The 16207-nt window shown below is 42.0% G+C and overlaps 1 protein-coding gene across 1 annotated transcript in view; it reads right to left on the bottom strand.

Annotated features, from left to right (window-relative positions):
• The window catches only part of TANGO6 (transport and golgi organization 6 homolog), a 48759-nt gene that overhangs the window by 22761 nt on the left and 9791 nt on the right, over positions 1-16207 (bottom strand). The window contains exons 5-10 of the mRNA XM_040424358.1: positions 10805-10941; positions 9072-9237; positions 8026-8099; positions 6191-6303; positions 5440-5616; positions 4550-4679 (exon numbers count right to left, since the gene is read on the bottom strand). Coding sequence (XP_040280292.1) covers positions 4550-4679; positions 5440-5616; positions 6191-6303; positions 8026-8099; positions 9072-9237; positions 10805-10941 — 797 coding nt within the window. The remainder of the gene's footprint in view (positions 1-4549; positions 4680-5439; positions 5617-6190; positions 6304-8025; positions 8100-9071; positions 9238-10804; positions 10942-16207) is intronic.

The following is a 16207-nucleotide window of genomic DNA, read 5'->3' as shown; positions in this document are numbered from 1 at the left end:
GAGTGGATTTCTATATATACATATTACTGCTTTATTCATAGGGCCAATATTTGATTATAATGGAACCAGTAATGTGTAATAGCTAAGTATAGAAAAACCCTCCTTCTCTATGTGGTAATGCTATAGATTGGTGATAAGTGGTCAGCCTTGCATGTAAAGATCCTAAGTTGACGTCCCAGGAGAGAATTATATATGTTTTTTTCTCTCTAATTTAACCCATATTAAAAGCCTATAACCTCACTATATTGAGGTTATAGGCTAAAGTGTTTTTTATTCTTAGAAACTTAAAACATATTACAGTTTTTTTTCACAGGTACAATATAGGATCATAAAGAAACCAGGACCCTGCATTTCCTGAATGCCGGTATGACACCAGTGGATGTAGTATTTAGTGTTAGGTTCCTGTCCTAAAGAGATTGCCTTGACGCTGGCAGACGGGCACAAAAAAATTGGTACATGTATTTGCCACAAATCTCACATTTATAACGTAGAATTAGCATTTTACATTTCCTATAGTGAGTATGGCACTATTGTATTTACTTTATGCTGTTGCATTGTTTGTTTTTGGCTTTTGTGCTTCCAGCCATGGCAACGTGCACCTGCGCGCTGGGATGTGCTGACTAACCCTCAATTTATTTTTCAAACCAGTAATGTGTTTTAGCTTTCTAAGTATAAAAAACATTGGGGCACATTATAAGCCCTATAGCTGGTGGTGGATTAGCAAATTTATGAAGAGTGCTGATTCTAAATGTAAGACAGCTTCCTTGCTGTCTTAAATTTAGACAATTTTCTACGCCTAAACCAGGCATCGAAAATAATGAATAAGACATGCCTACCGGCCCCTCCGCTGCCCACTTTTTTTAGACCTGACATGAGCGAAGAAGTCACAGATTCTGCAGCACAATGGTGTGACACAGAATATGTGCCAGATAGACGCTGTATTGTAAGGGTATTTTAAAGGAAGTCTGTCACCTACATAACATGTTTTAAACTGATTATATAGCTTTGTGGGAGGCAAATCCATTACACTGATGGTACCCGGGTTTAGTTTTCAGAGCCTTTAAAGTGCCAAAAATGATGTTTTAAAGATATGCAAATTACCTATCGCAAGTGCCCAGGGGCGGAGTGTGTGCTGCAAGTGCCCAGTTCTCCCCGCCTTACTTGCGCCTGACTCCTCCCCTCTATATTGTCCGGCCCTGAATCCTTGCTGCCTCATTCTCGTCTCCATTCATAATTTAGAGCCTGTGCGCTTCACTGCCGGGCCCGTTAATTAACCGGCGAATGCGCACTCCATATCAGTATGCCTCTGCCCACAGCGGGCAATGTACTGCGCATGCCCTGTCCTGGCAGTGAAGCGCACATGCATTGGATTATGAATGGAGACGAAAATGACGCCACAATGATAAAGGGCTGGCTGGACAATATAGAGGGGAGGAGTCAGGCGCAAGTAAGGCGGGGAGCATTGGGCACTTGCAGCACACTCTCTGCCCCTGGGCACTCGCAATATAAAATTTGCATATCTTTCAAACTTCATTTTTGCCACTTTGGAGGCTCTGAAAAATAAACCTGGGTACCATCAGTGTTATGGATCTGCCTCCCACAGAGCTATATAATCATTTTAAAACATGTTCTGAAGGGGACAGACTCCCTTTAAGTACTGATTGGTTCTGTCCCATTTAATTCTGTTTAATACTCTGTGTAATAGTTTCCAAGTTTTCCTTGTAATGAAGTGGGTTAGAGATAGTACCCATCCCCCATTGTGCTGATAAGAATACATTCCTCAATGATCTCCGAGACATGCGTGATGCACACTGGAGGAGGGGCTGATAAGAATAAGTGTGTTCTGAACTAACAAATTTATTGGGATTCCACCAAGCTCTTCATTCTAGGTAGGATGTAAGTATGATTGTCCTATCTCTCTTGTACACCCTGGGGTGTCGGTCATGTGTTATAATGTGGTAGACAGCCATGGGTTCTAGCATGATCGACGGAGTCTACACTCCATTTAGGCTAGTGATGTTTATCTACTTTTTATTATTCTGTATGTGATTTGTTTGTGTTATATATTTAATCACACTAAGTAAATATATTCATTAACAGCCTGTGTAAGTATATTCATTCTCAAATCTTTTAAATTCACGTTACGTTACAGACGCCACAAAAGTGGCACATACCTGGTCACAAATGTCCCCCATTATTCTCAATATAAGGCTAGATTTTTATTGTGCGTTAATCTCTCCCAATATTCAAACCTAGGTGATGTCGAAGGTTGACGACTTACTTCCTGGATATAACCTTATTATATTGAGGACTGTGCGTTTTCTATAGTTATAAAGCTAATATATATTACTGGTTTCATTATAATCATATATTGTGCCTATGAATAAAACAGTAATATGTATTAGTTTTCTAGGCCTAGAAAACTAATACACATTACTGCTTTATTCATAGACACTCTTCTCAATGTATATGGCTGCAGTAAGTGGTGTATATGATATGTAACATAGTAACATAGTTTATAAGGCTGAAAAAATAAATTTGTCCATCCAATTCGGCCTGTTATCCTGCAAGTTGATGCAGAGGAAGGCAAAAAAAAACTATGAAGTAGAAGCCAATTTTCCTCACTTCAAGGGAAAAAATTCCTTCCCGACTCCAATCAGGCAATCAGAATAACTCCCTGGGTCAACGACCCCTCTCTAGTAGCTATAGCCTGTAATATTATTACACTCCAGAAATACATCCAGGCCCCTCTTGAATTCCTTTATTGTACTCACCATCACCACCTCCTCAGGCAGAGAGTTCCATAGTCTCACTGCTCTTACCGTAAAAAATCCTCTTCTATGTTTGTGTACAAACCTTCTTTCCTCCAGGCGCAGAGAATGTCCCCTCGGCACAGTCCTGGGGATAAATAGCTGATGGGATAGATCTCTCTACTGACCCCTGATATATTTCTACATAGTTATTAGATCTCCCCTCAGTTGTCTTTTTTCTAACGTGAATAACCCTAATTTTGATAATCTTTCAGGGTACTGTAGTTGCCCCATTCCAGTTATTACTTTAGTTGCCCTCCTCTGGACCCTCTCCAGCTCTGCTATGTTTTCCTTGTTTACAGGAGCCCAGAACTGTACACAGTACTCCATGTGTGGTCTGACTAGTGATTTGTAAAGTGGTAGGACTATGTTCTCATCACTGACATCTATGCCCCTTTTGATGAAACCCATTATCTTATTGGCCTTGGCAGCAGCTGCCTGACACTGGTTTCTTCAGCTTAGTTTGCGGTTCACCAAAATTCCTAGGTCCTTTTCCATGTCAGTGTTACCCAGTGTTTTACCATTTAGTATGTATGGGTGACTTGCATTATTCCTTCCCATGTGCATAACTTTACATTTGTCAGTGTTAAACCTCATCTGCCACTTATCTGCCCAAGCCTCCAATCTATCAGGATCCATCTGCAGCTGTATATTGTCCTCTTCAGTGTTAATTACTTTACACTACTTTAGTGTCATCTGCAAAAACTGATATTTTACTGTGCAGGCCTTCTACAAGATCATTAATAAATGTATTGAAGAGAATAGGGCCCAATACTGACCCCTGAGGTACTCCACTAGTGACAGTGACCCAATCTGAGTGTGTACTGTTAATACCCACCCTCTGTTTTCTATCATTGAGCCAGTTACTTATCCACATACAGACGTTTTCTCCCAGTCCAAGCATTCTCATTTTATATACTAACCTTTTATGTGGTACAGCGTCAAATGCTTTGGAGAAGTCCAGATATAAGACATCCATTGATTCGCCGCGGTCGAGTCTAGAACTTACCTCCTCATAGAAACTGATTAAATTAGTTTGACATGACCGATCCATCATGAAGCCATGCTGATATGGCGTTATTTGCTTATTTTCATTGAGGTACTCCAAGATAGCATCTCTTAGAAAACCTTCAAACCGTTTACCCACGACAGATGTTAAACTTACCGGCCTATAGTTTCCGGGCTCTGTTTTTGGACCTTTTTTGAATATTGGCACAACATTTTCTATGCGTCAATCCTGTGGAACACTCCCTGTCATTATAGAGTCCTTAAATATCAGAAATAAGGGTCTGGCTATGACATTACTATATTCTCTTAGGATACGGGGGTGTATGCCATCTGGTCCTGGTGATTTGTCTATTTTAAGACGCCGCTGTACTTCTTCCTGGGTCAGACAGGGCACTTTTAATGGGAAATTTACTTTTACATTCTGCATTTCATCTGACAGTTTATTTTTTTGGGTGAATACAGTGGACACAGTATAGGACACAGCTGTAGGAAACAGCTCTGCCCTCAGCCTGCTGATGTCTAGCCCTGTCAATCAAAGGGAGTAGGTAGTGTGCTGGGCACAGAGGCTGTTACAAAAGCAGTGCTACAAGAATTCAGTCCTGCCCCCCGGGTGCAGGACTGAATCAGCATAATGAGCCCTACCAGGCAGTATGCCTGGTTTAATAGGGTTGATCATGCTGACAGAGTCTCTTTAAAACAGGAGCCTTGGTAGTTTTGTGGTGCAGAGTTACCTTAAGACAATAGAGAAAGAAATCAGCTGCTAGGCCAGTGTGAGGATTAATGGAGAGTAAATCCACTAAACACTGCAATCTCCACTGCTCCCCGGTCACCCTGTCATACAAGGCATCCTCATCATCTTCGCTGGAAGAATAAGTCAAATGATATAATTGGTTAAATAATAGGGTTCTTATGCTCCTCCAAATGTTTTACTTCAGAATGTAAAAGACAGGGATAACATTACTGTAAAAATCACATACCGGTATGCAGAAAAAGTGCCAAAATTCTTGTTAAAAATCTGCTGTGTGAACATACCCATAGAGATTATTTCCTTTAAATGAATATGTGCTAAAGGTTCAGTGAAGCGGTCACCCCTAATTATTTCACCCTACTTATCGTGTGGTAAATAAAAGTAGTAACAAAAAGCAACAAGAATTGTGATCACTGGCGCTATTCCGAAATGCTAAATGATAGTGCTGCAGGAAACTGTCGGTACCGCACTCGGTAATATAAATATAAAAAAACTGTATTGTTTCTCCGCAAACTATCAAGTATAAACGTCACCTGAGCACAGTTACAAAAGCTGAAATGGGAAACTGTGACATTACCCCACTCCATACAGGAGCGCGAGCATCAAACAGGAGGGCACACTTCCATCTGAAAGGAAGAACTAAACTGCCTCTAAAGGACTCCGGGATTGAGCTAAGCCATTGGAGCTTTTACCACAACTGGACTATCGAAGGTAGGAGTGATTTATATCACGAACCAACTGCACTATTTGTATAGGGGAATATTACATGTGGTGGAGTCTCAACAGGAGCCAATTAAGAGACGGTTTATACTTGATAGTTTGCGCAGAAACAATACAGTTTTTTTCATATGGTAACAAAAAGCCACCTCTCACCTCTGGTCTTCCCGTATAGCGATCATTGCTCCTCCTTCACTCCCAGGCTTGATATAGCTATAGTGAGGCAAAGATGGAAGAGAGCATTCCAGGCCACTCAATCCTGCCAGTGCTGACACTGCCGATTCTCTGTCGGACTTCTCTAGAAACCAGAGCAGGATATCCTGGCATGATGAGCTGTGAGGAATGAATAGCATTAACTTACAACAAATTACAACCTTCACATTTGTGTTAGAAATTCTCCTGTTCCATCATAGGAGCAAAAAAACGAAATTCAGGCTGTGACAGCTGAGCGACATGGTGGACACCAATGGACCCAAATGAGTTATAATAGGCCCCATCAGGTTCTGTAATTTCAGCTTCATGCTGCACTTTTTTTTCCGCCAAATACAATGGAACAGCATAGAAGAGGAGACCTTTTCTGCACATTCCCAGATAAGGCATTCAGACTTATTAATACAAGAATATGTGACTTGCAAAAAACACAATCTCAAATGTAGTAAATTTCTCTTAATCTACCACCTGAAAGCCCACTGATCCTACTGCTGATACACAAAGTTATGCAGGAGGTTATATAGACCTTTACAGACTAATAATATATCTTTGTATAACCAACCGATATTCTGAATTTCTGATAATCCACAGGACTTTAGCCATCCCAACTATCGGTCATTTTCAATGTGTTTTAATATTGCAGCTATCAAACAACATCTGAATGCCTCAACCGTCTTTGTACTTTGTGTCGCCTTACCGTATGTGGGATGCATTCTGCCTGGCAAAACAGTACAAGGAAAAGATGACCAAGAGGAGTTGTCTGCTGACATTCAATATGGCAACTGTGGGATCATTGCCAACTACGAACACCTGCAAATGACAGAACCGACAGTTAGACAGTAGGAAGACTCCTTATTTCTTGAGACTTTATAGGGAACCTGTCACCTGCACTATGCTGCCCTCTGATTTCATCCGTCTGTCACTTCTGAAAGTCGGTGGTTTTAGAGTACTGACCTACCGAACCCAACAGCTATGCACAACAGGAAAGAAGCGTGGCGTGCACTGCAGGCTTCCGCAATTCAGTAATATAAGTCCTGACTGCCATCATAGAAATGACAGACCGCCGAAATCAGCGAGTCTGACACTACTCTATGCTGCCCTAAGTGAGATACTGCAGATGACAGACTCCCTTTAAATTCTTACTTTAGAAAAATCAATAAACTCTTGTGTATAAGTGACATATTTTTTATCCAATATTCATAAAGGCTTGATCTCCACTCCCAGTCATCTCTATTCCTGTTTATATTTGATGCCAATGCCATGATTACACCTGTTTCTGTGCCAACATGGTAGCACCTCATCAGCACGCTTCTTTGTTCTGACAAATCCCCATCCCCATCAATAACTATATATATATATATATATATATATATATATATATATATATACACACATACACAGTACAGACCAAAAGTTTGGACACACCTTCTCAAAGTTTTCTTTATTTTCATGACTATGAAGGCATCAAAACTATGAATTAACACATGTGGAATTATATACATAACAAACAAGTGTGAAACAACAGAAAATATGTCATATTCTAGGTTCTTCAAAGTAGCCACCTTTTGCTTTGATTACTGCTTTGCACACTCTTGGCATTCTCTTGATGAGCTTCAAGAGGTAGTCCCCTGAAATGGCCTTCCAACAGTCTTGAAGGAGTTCCCAGAGATGCTTAGCACTTGTTGGCCCTTTTGCCTTCACTCTGCGGTCCAGCTCACCCCAAACCATCTCAATTGGGTTCAGGTCCGGTGACTGTGGAGGCCAGGTCATCTGGCGCAGCACCCCATCACTCTCCTTCATGGTCAAATAGCCCTTACTTTCAAAGTTTTCCCAATTTTTCGGCTGACTGACTGACCTTCATTTCTTAAAGTAATGATGGCCACTCGTTTTTCTTTACTTAGCTGCTTTTTTCTTGCCATAATACAAATTCTAACAGTCTATTCAGTAGGACTATCAGATGTGTATCCACCTGACTTCTCCTCAACGCAACAGATGGTCCAAACCCCATTTATAAGGCAAGAAATCCCACTTATTAAACCTGACAGGGCACACCTGTGAAGTGAAAACCATTTCAGGGGACTACCTCTTGAAGCTCATCAAGAGAATGCCAAGAGTGTGCACAGCAGTAATCAAAGCAAAAGGTGGCTACTTTGAAGAACCTAGAATATGACATATTTTCAGTTGTTTCACACTTGTTTGTTATGTATATAATTCCACATGTGTTAATTCATAGTTTTGATGCCTTCATAGTCATGAAAATAAAGAAAACTCTTTGAATGAGAAGGTGTGTCCAAACTTTTGGTCTGTACTGTATATATATATATATATTTATACACACACATATAATTGCCTCTTCCAAGTCAATTAGAAAGTGGACATTGATCTGTATGGGGACATGAAATTCTTACGATAAGAGCATATAATATGAAGTGCTGAAGGGTGGTTGCTGATGGAAGCAATGGACCTGTAAATGAAACCACAGATAATAACATTGTTGACCAAATACTTCTGATAAAACCTTTAACCACGTACCTTAACAATGTCTTCAATACATTGTGACAGTGCAGATTCAGACACCAGAGTCTCTCCGGGGTCTGGAGCCTTATCTAAGAAGAGGTTAAACAAAAGTGAGAAAATGTTCTATTCAGACATATCACAGTACACTGAAATACTCTCTTACAATCTTCTATATACATCCTCTTTCCATATGTCCTACTAAGGCATATGGATTTAATAGGGGCACACTGTTTAGGATCACTTCATATTAAGAACAGCAAGACCGTAAAAAAAAACTTTGCTTGTAAATAAGAAAAGCTGTGAATCACTCAGTCTGATCTGGAGAAGCAACATTCAAATGCCCCCTGTGCCATCCCTCCCCCCACTTTCCCCACTTTTTTTTTTTATTAACTGGGGGGAGGGGGGGACATTGTTCTCTGCATCACCCACTTTGCCCAACTTTTGCAACAGAAAATGTGTAACTGGCGCTTTAATAATAAAGCACCTGTTCAATAAATAATACATTGTGTGAGCGGTTTCCCCTCACAATATATTATAAAACCGGCTGCCTGCAGTCACCACTAGGGGGAGCTCAGTGCATAGGAATTTATTTAAACAGTTACCATTAAATGCAAGGAAAGCTGTAAAAATCTCTTTGGACAGAGCTCCTCCTAATGGTCGCTGCAGGAAAATGTGGTGGATTTATGCTGGGAAGAGAAGAAGCCCACTCCCCCTATAGCAGTTACAGGTCTGCCTTCATAGTAGGTACACCACGCCACTGGTGAGGGGCATTTTACAATTAGAAGATACAGTATAAATTATGTAGAAAATAGAATTCAACAACACTTTTACTGGAGTTCTTTTTTAGTGCAGTAGATCCTGCCTTTCCCTGCCTGCATGCAACAAGCAAGCTGACTAAACTGGACGTGGTATCTATATTGTGTAATTGAGGGGGCATTTTTAAACATAAAACACTGAGCCCCTTGGACTGGTTTCATTTCTATTTAATTTTTTTGCATTTTGCATTGCATGACACTAGGTTTGGATATGGCACTCATCCAGTTTGACTGAATGGTTCTCACCTGCTTCTGTTGTGGTACAATACAGTAAGGGTTTCAGCATGGGCATAATTAGATATTTCTCTGCCAGCTGAGGCTGCTCCCGTCCCATCTTCAAAAATGTTTCAGTGGCGACTCTTTGAAACTGTCGAGCTGTCAGAGGGTTCTGGATGTGCAGCAAATCTAGGATCTAAGAAAAACAAATCACCAATCCATAAGCAATAAACGTCCTTGGTGGGACAACCCTTTAATTCAGTGAAAAGCTACATGAGGGGCTTTTTGTGTAGGAAATATCACAGAAGCAATTTCTGTCCCACCATCCCCTACAGCAGGGATGCCCAACCTGTAGCCCTCCAGCTGTTGCAAAACTACAACTCCCAGCAAACACTGACAGCCTATAGCTATCAGCCTACAGCAGGGCATGGTGGGAGTTGTAGTTTTACAACAGCTGGAGGGCCGCAGGTTGGCCATCCCTGCCCTACAGGAATAGCATGTAACCACAATCACCAAAATTGTTTTATGTGGGTTTTAATTACGTCTTGGAAGGCAAGTTGGAAGAATCACAATAGCTCCTTAAAGGGCATTAAACTAACTGCATTTAAAAAACAGCAAAACAAAAAACAATCCAACTTTGTAAATGGTCTTAAATAAGAATCTGCCATTTTGAGTTCACAGCTCCCATGAAGACCTATCTCCATGGTAGTAGATTGCAAACAAGACCTATGTAGTTATATTCTGCAGTCACACTCCCTTCTGTCTGTCTCCTAACAGTTCCTACTGTCAAAAGATAGGGGCATAATCAAAGGTGGTCTGATTGCAATTTGTAACCATGAAGACATAAAAGCTTGCATCGGAGCTGTAGACACAAAATTGCAGGAGATTCTTAAGATTAGTTATGTGAGTTTTTTTCATTTCAAATGCAATGGGACAGAAAAAATGGTTGCAAAAATGTGCAAGTCCAGAGGAAGGCAAAAAAAAAACTGTGAGGTAGAAGCCAAATTTCCTCACTTCAGGGGAATAAAAAATTCCTTCCCGACTCCAATCAGGCAATCAGAATAACTCCTTGGATCAACGACCCATCTCTAGTAGCTATAGCCTGTAATATTATTACACTCCAGAAATACATCCAGGCTTCTACATAGATTTGCTTAGGCTGTCTATAGGGAAAGTCACCTGCACGGGGACCCAAAGTAGTTGAATAATGTGATGCATCAAATACTGCTGTGGTACTACCACGCCTCATGGCACCATGTTCACACTCCACAAACAATAACTGAGGCTCTAATACAGAAGAATATATTACATAGTAACATAGTATATAATATATATCAGCCTAAAAAATGGTAAGACATAGCTACACACACACCAGATATTAAAGGGGTTCTCCAGGAATTATTTAAAATGGCCACCAGCAACCTGTCCTAGAATGGGAGAAGGACTGGGTGCCTACACCTGCAGAGCTGCCTAGGGGGGTGAGGGGTCTGGGCATCATGACACTACTCTACAATAGCCAGTAACGATGTGATCCTGCCTATGATATGTCATTATGTCTGAGCAGCCTGACAGGAAAACTGACTAATATGTAGTATATGCAAGTGCCCCACCCCCTCACCCCCCTAGGCAGCTCTGCAAGTGGAGGCAAACCAGTCCAGCTCACATTTGCTGGCAGACATTTTAAATCATTCCCCGAGAACCCCTTTAATGCGAGGTATCTCGGATTTACTCCTTTTAATTTGATATCTATTGGTCCGTTTTACCTGCGGACATACTTTTCGGTAATACTCCTCAACAGTGATTGACTGCTGAGGACATGATGCCAGGACCTTTGCTACTGCATCACACTTCTTCCAGTTACTGGCAGCAGCCTCGGCTTCACGACCCCCAGCTACTCCAACTGTAAAACAAGAAATCAGACATCTATGATCAAAATTCTTACGAAACTTTTTCTTCAAGACAAAACTTTGAAATAAAGGTTCTCAAAATACTATTTTTTCACGGTGCCTAAAAGAAAAAAATGCCCCTGAACACTATCAGAAAGGGCTGAAAAATGAATAAAAAAAGTAGAAACAAAGCAAAAACAAAACTCTGGAAGCCTCACAATAGGCCATCAATATCAAATCGGCAGGGCAGGGGTCCAAGACCCTGCCAATCAGTTGCTTGGAAATAGTTCCGGCACTGGAACTACACAGCTCTGTCCACTGGACAGTGGGTGGAGCCAGTTTACTGCAGCACTGCTCCCATTCACTTAAAAGGGAGCAGCACTACAGTAACCAGCACAGTCCTGTAAACATTGGAGAGAGCTGTATGGTTCCGGCACTACCGAACAGCCGATGGCAGGGGAACTGATACTGAAGGCCTATCTTCAGGATAGGACCCCTATTAATGTTCAAGGCTGGACCTTGGCTTTTCGGAGTGGAAGAGATGGCTTGCTACTTATCGCTGAACAGAAATCCACACATAAATGTTTCCAGACCATGTGAATGGGGTCGCAGAAACCCCATTGACATGCATGGTATGAGAATTGTTATTGGATTTGAGGTGGATGCACACGCTCCTCCAGTCTTATCTCTGTTGGATCGTGTCTATAAATAAAAAGCCTCTGTAGACTAGACATCAGTTACCTGGAACGGTATACACAAATTGTATGTGCACCACAATGTATATTGCTGCTGTCTGATTTGTGCCATCACACCCTGACAGTGCCATTCTGTCACAATGTTCAAGCAATAAATTCCTTTTCTCGCTACCTTCATTCATTGGGGGAACACAGACCGTGGGTATAGCTGGTGCCACTAAGAGGCGACACTATAGCTCCTCCCATCAGCTATACCCCTCCTGCAGACACTAAGCTAATCAGTTTGTACCTAGGCAGTGTCTGCAGAAGAGGTATCGGTGCTGTGAGGAGCTAACCCCTTTTTTTCAGCTTAGTGTCGCCTCCTAGTGGCCGCAGCTATACCGACGGTCTTCTGTGTCCCCCTAATGACACAAGTGTGAAATGGTAACACCAACAAATAGGTAACACATGATCTACCATTCACAACAGGTGATGGTCACCTCTAAACAGGTCACCGAGCATGTCTAGAACAAAGTAAGATAGAAGAACTAACAACTAGATACTGTAGTAGTCCCACTTTCTTGTTTCAGCGTTTTGTGTATATAGTCTCTGCTACCATATTGTACGGCACTTTTTAAGCAAAAGTTGAAGCTGCTGCTCTGTAAGGCTGCTGGCTGTTCTCAAGACTGAAGAACTGGATTTCACCTACAGCAGTAGCCTGTCCTGGGTTCTAGTGGTGTCTCCTGATCCTCAGATACCACCAGGACTTACTTTAAGGCCAAGCTGTATAAAATCAGACAGACGGTCACAAGAATACCATGTAAAAAGGAATATAAAGTATCCGCGCTATGCACTTAAGTAGAAACTCGCACAAAGACTACAGATTTTTCAGGTGGCTCCTTCACTGGATCTTCAGTTTATTTGGTCTTTTCTCACCACCTTTTCAATCTCTGTACCGACCAGCAACGAGCATATTCATTTCCTCCACAGTATACAGATTGACCTGCGGCCACCGCTTTCATACACTCCTTTAAAGAGGAAACCAACATAGAGCAGACCCGTAGGTAAAAGCATTCGGTATACTTTATTATACTCGCAGAGTTTTCTCTTTCAACATCGCATATACAATAAAAACGCTGCCCGACCCGGGTTTCGCTCCTGCTTCGCCTGGGGCGTCTCAATTTTGGTTCATTGGGGCGGGTTTTATAACCACATCATAAAAATCACGCGACTTAACACTTCACATCTCATCAAACTTGTGCAGCACTTTAAAAAAACATTAAGGGCTCTTTCACACCTGCGTTCTTGTCTTCCGGCATAGAGTTCCGTCGTCGGGGCTCTATGCCGGAAGAATCCTGATCAGGATTATCCTAATGCATTCTGAATGGAGAGTAATCCGTTCAGGATGCATCAGGATGTCTTCAGTTCCGGAACGGAACGTTTTTTGGACGGAGAAAATACCGCAGCATGCTGCGCTTTTTGCTCCGGCCAAAAATCCGGAACACTTGCCGCAAGGCCGGATCCGGAATTAATGCCCATTGGAAGGCATTGATCCGGATCCGGCCTTAAGCTAAACGTCGTTTCGGCGCATTGCCGGAGCCGACATTTAGCTTTTTCAGAGTGGTTACCATGGCTGCCGGGACGCTAAAGTCCTGACAGCCATGGTAAGTGTAGTGGGGAGCGGGGGAGCAGTGTACTTACCGTCCGTGCGGCTCCCCGGGCGCTCCACAGTGACGTCAGGGCGCCCCAAGCGCATGGATCACGTGATCCATGTGATCACGTCATCCATGCGCATGGGGCGCTCTGACGTCATTCTGGAGCGCCCCGGGAGCCGCACGGACTGTAAGTATACCGCTCCCCCGCTCCCCGCTCCTACTATGGCAACCAGGACCTTAATAGCGTCCTGGGTGCCATAGTAACACTGAAAGCATTTGGAAGACGGTTCCGTCTTCAAATGCTTTCAGTACACTTGCGTTTTTCCGGATCCGGCAGGCACCTCCGGCAACGGAAGTGCATGCCGGATCCCAACAACGCAAGTGTGAAAGAGGCCTTACTTTTTACTTTTATCTAAATTAAATTATCTAGATCTTTACATTAAATACTATAATTTAAAACCATGATCGAAAGGAGGAAAAAAAATAAATCACAATTCCTCCCCATAAACCTAAATTTCATTACATATACCAAAAGCCAGAATACTTTTCCCTACAGTACTTTGCTCCACATTTATCCTAAAATTCTCCTTAACAATCACGTCATTAAAATATATAAAAGGTTATCCTCTTTATCATACATAAATACTATAAAAGTACTCACAACCATATACTCAGGAATCCATCTTCGCAACCATTATCCTTATTTTAAATTACTTAAGCTATAGAACTTACCAACAGGGGGTTAATTTATCTCAGTTTTAGAGCAGATAAGGTTACTTTCACACTGGCGTTTTGGCTTTCCCTTTGTGAGATCCGTTCAGGGCTCTGACAAGCGGTCCAAAACGGATCAGTTTGCATTCTAATGCATTCTGAATGGAAAAGGATCCGCTCAGTTTGCATCAGTTCAGTCTCCATTCCGCTTTGGAGACGGACACCAAAACGCTGCTTGCAGTGTGTCCGTCTGATGAACTGATCCGTCCTGGCACACAAAGTAAGTCAATAGGGACGGATCCGTTTTCACTGACACAATCTGGCACAATAGAAAACGGATCCGTCCTCCATTGACTTTCAATGGTGTTCAAGGCGGATCTGTCTTGGCTATGTTAAAGATAATAAAAAACGGATCCGTTCTGAACGGATGTATCTGTTAAACTTATAATACAACTGCATGATGGCTCATTATAAATATACAGTATGGTTAAAGACGTAAAGTCAATTCACCTGATAACACCAGAAGTCCTGCTGTGTGCACGGACATATCCAGAGTGCGATTACAGTTGTCTGAGTGTTTAATACCGATGACCTATCCTCAAGGCCAGATATCCGGTATGTGATTGGTGGGGGTCCAGCTCTGTGAACGCCATAACCTCTTCCTAGGCCAGTGACGTCACATGGCATAGGCGCAACTCAGTCCCATTCAAGTGAATGGGGCTGGGCTCCAACACCAAACAGCAGATTGGCAGAGTTGCCGGAAGTCGGACCCGACCAATCACATACTGATGACCTATCCTGAGGATACGTCATCAGTATTAAACACTTGGACATCCAAATATTTGCGCCTGGTAACATGATTGTACCGGGCTGTAAAAACCTGACTTTATTTTAATATCTTTTGAATGACATAACATCACAAGAGGTAAAGCAAAGTGTGTTCCTCAGACTAGGTCCTTATTCGTATATGAGTTTCAAAGTTTTACTGTAGCTCACGTGATGTTATGTTGGACTTTAGTGATATACAGTTGTGCTCATAAGTTTACATACCCTTGCAGAATTAATAATTTCTTAACCATTGTTCAGAGAATATGAATGAGAACACAAAAACTTCTTTCACTCATGGTTAGTGGTTGGCTGAAGCCATTTATTGTCAAACAACTGGGTTTAGTCTTTTTAAATCATAATCACCATACAAACTACCCAAATGACCCTGATCAAAAGTTTACATACCCTGGTGAAAAGGTAGTTGAACTCTATAAAACAGGAAAGGAATATAAGAAAATATCAAAGGACTTGAGAATTCCAATCAGCAGTGTTAAAACTCTAAGAAGTGGAAAAAGTTGGGGGTTATGTTGAAATCAAACCACGGTCGGGTAGACCAACTAAACTTTTACCCACAGTTGCAAGAATAATTGTTTGGGATGCAAGGAAAAACCCACAAACATTTTCAGGTGAAATACAGGACTCTGAAAGAATGTGGTGTGGCTGTTTCAAGATGCACAATAAGGAGGCACATGAAGAAAGATGGGCTGCATGGTCGAGTTACTAGAGGAAAGCCATTACTATGCAAATGCCACAAAGTATCCCGCTTACAATATGCCAAACGGCACAGAGACAAGCCTCAAACCTTCTGGCACAAAGTCATTTGGAGTGATGAGACTAAAACTGAACTGTTTGGACACAACCATAAATGATACATTTGGAGAGGAGTCAACAAGGCCTATGATGAAAGGTACACCATTCCTACTGTGAAACGTGGTGGTGGATCGCTGATGTTTTGGGGATGTGTGAGCTACAAAGGCACAGGGAATTTGGTCAGAATTGATGGCAATATGAATGCAGTAATGTATCAACAAATACTGGAGGAGAATTTGCACTCATCATCCCGGAAGCTGCTACATGACAATGATCCAAAACACAAGGCCAAGTCGACCTGTCATTGGCTACAGCAAAATAAAGTGAAGGTTCTGGAGTGGCCATCTCAGTCTCCAGACCTCAAGATCATTGAGCCACTCTGGGGAGACCTCAAACGTGCAGTTCATGCAAGACAGCCCAAGAATTTAGGGGAACTGGTGGCTTTTTGCCAGGAAGAATGGGCAGCTTTACTATCTGAGAAGATAAAGAGCCTCATCCACAACTACCACAAAAGACTCCAAGCTGTCATTGATGTTAAAGGGGGCAATATACGGTATTAAGAACTGGGGTATGTAAACTTCTGATCAGGGTCATTTGGGGAG

This window comes from Bufo bufo, chromosome 3 (assembly GCF_905171765.1).
Source record: "Bufo bufo chromosome 3, aBufBuf1.1, whole genome shotgun sequence".
NCBI classification, from domain to species: domain Eukaryota; kingdom Metazoa; phylum Chordata; class Amphibia; order Anura; family Bufonidae; genus Bufo; species Bufo bufo.
Note: the sequence above shows the minus strand (reverse complement) of the source record. Positions and strands in the feature narration are given on the sequence as shown.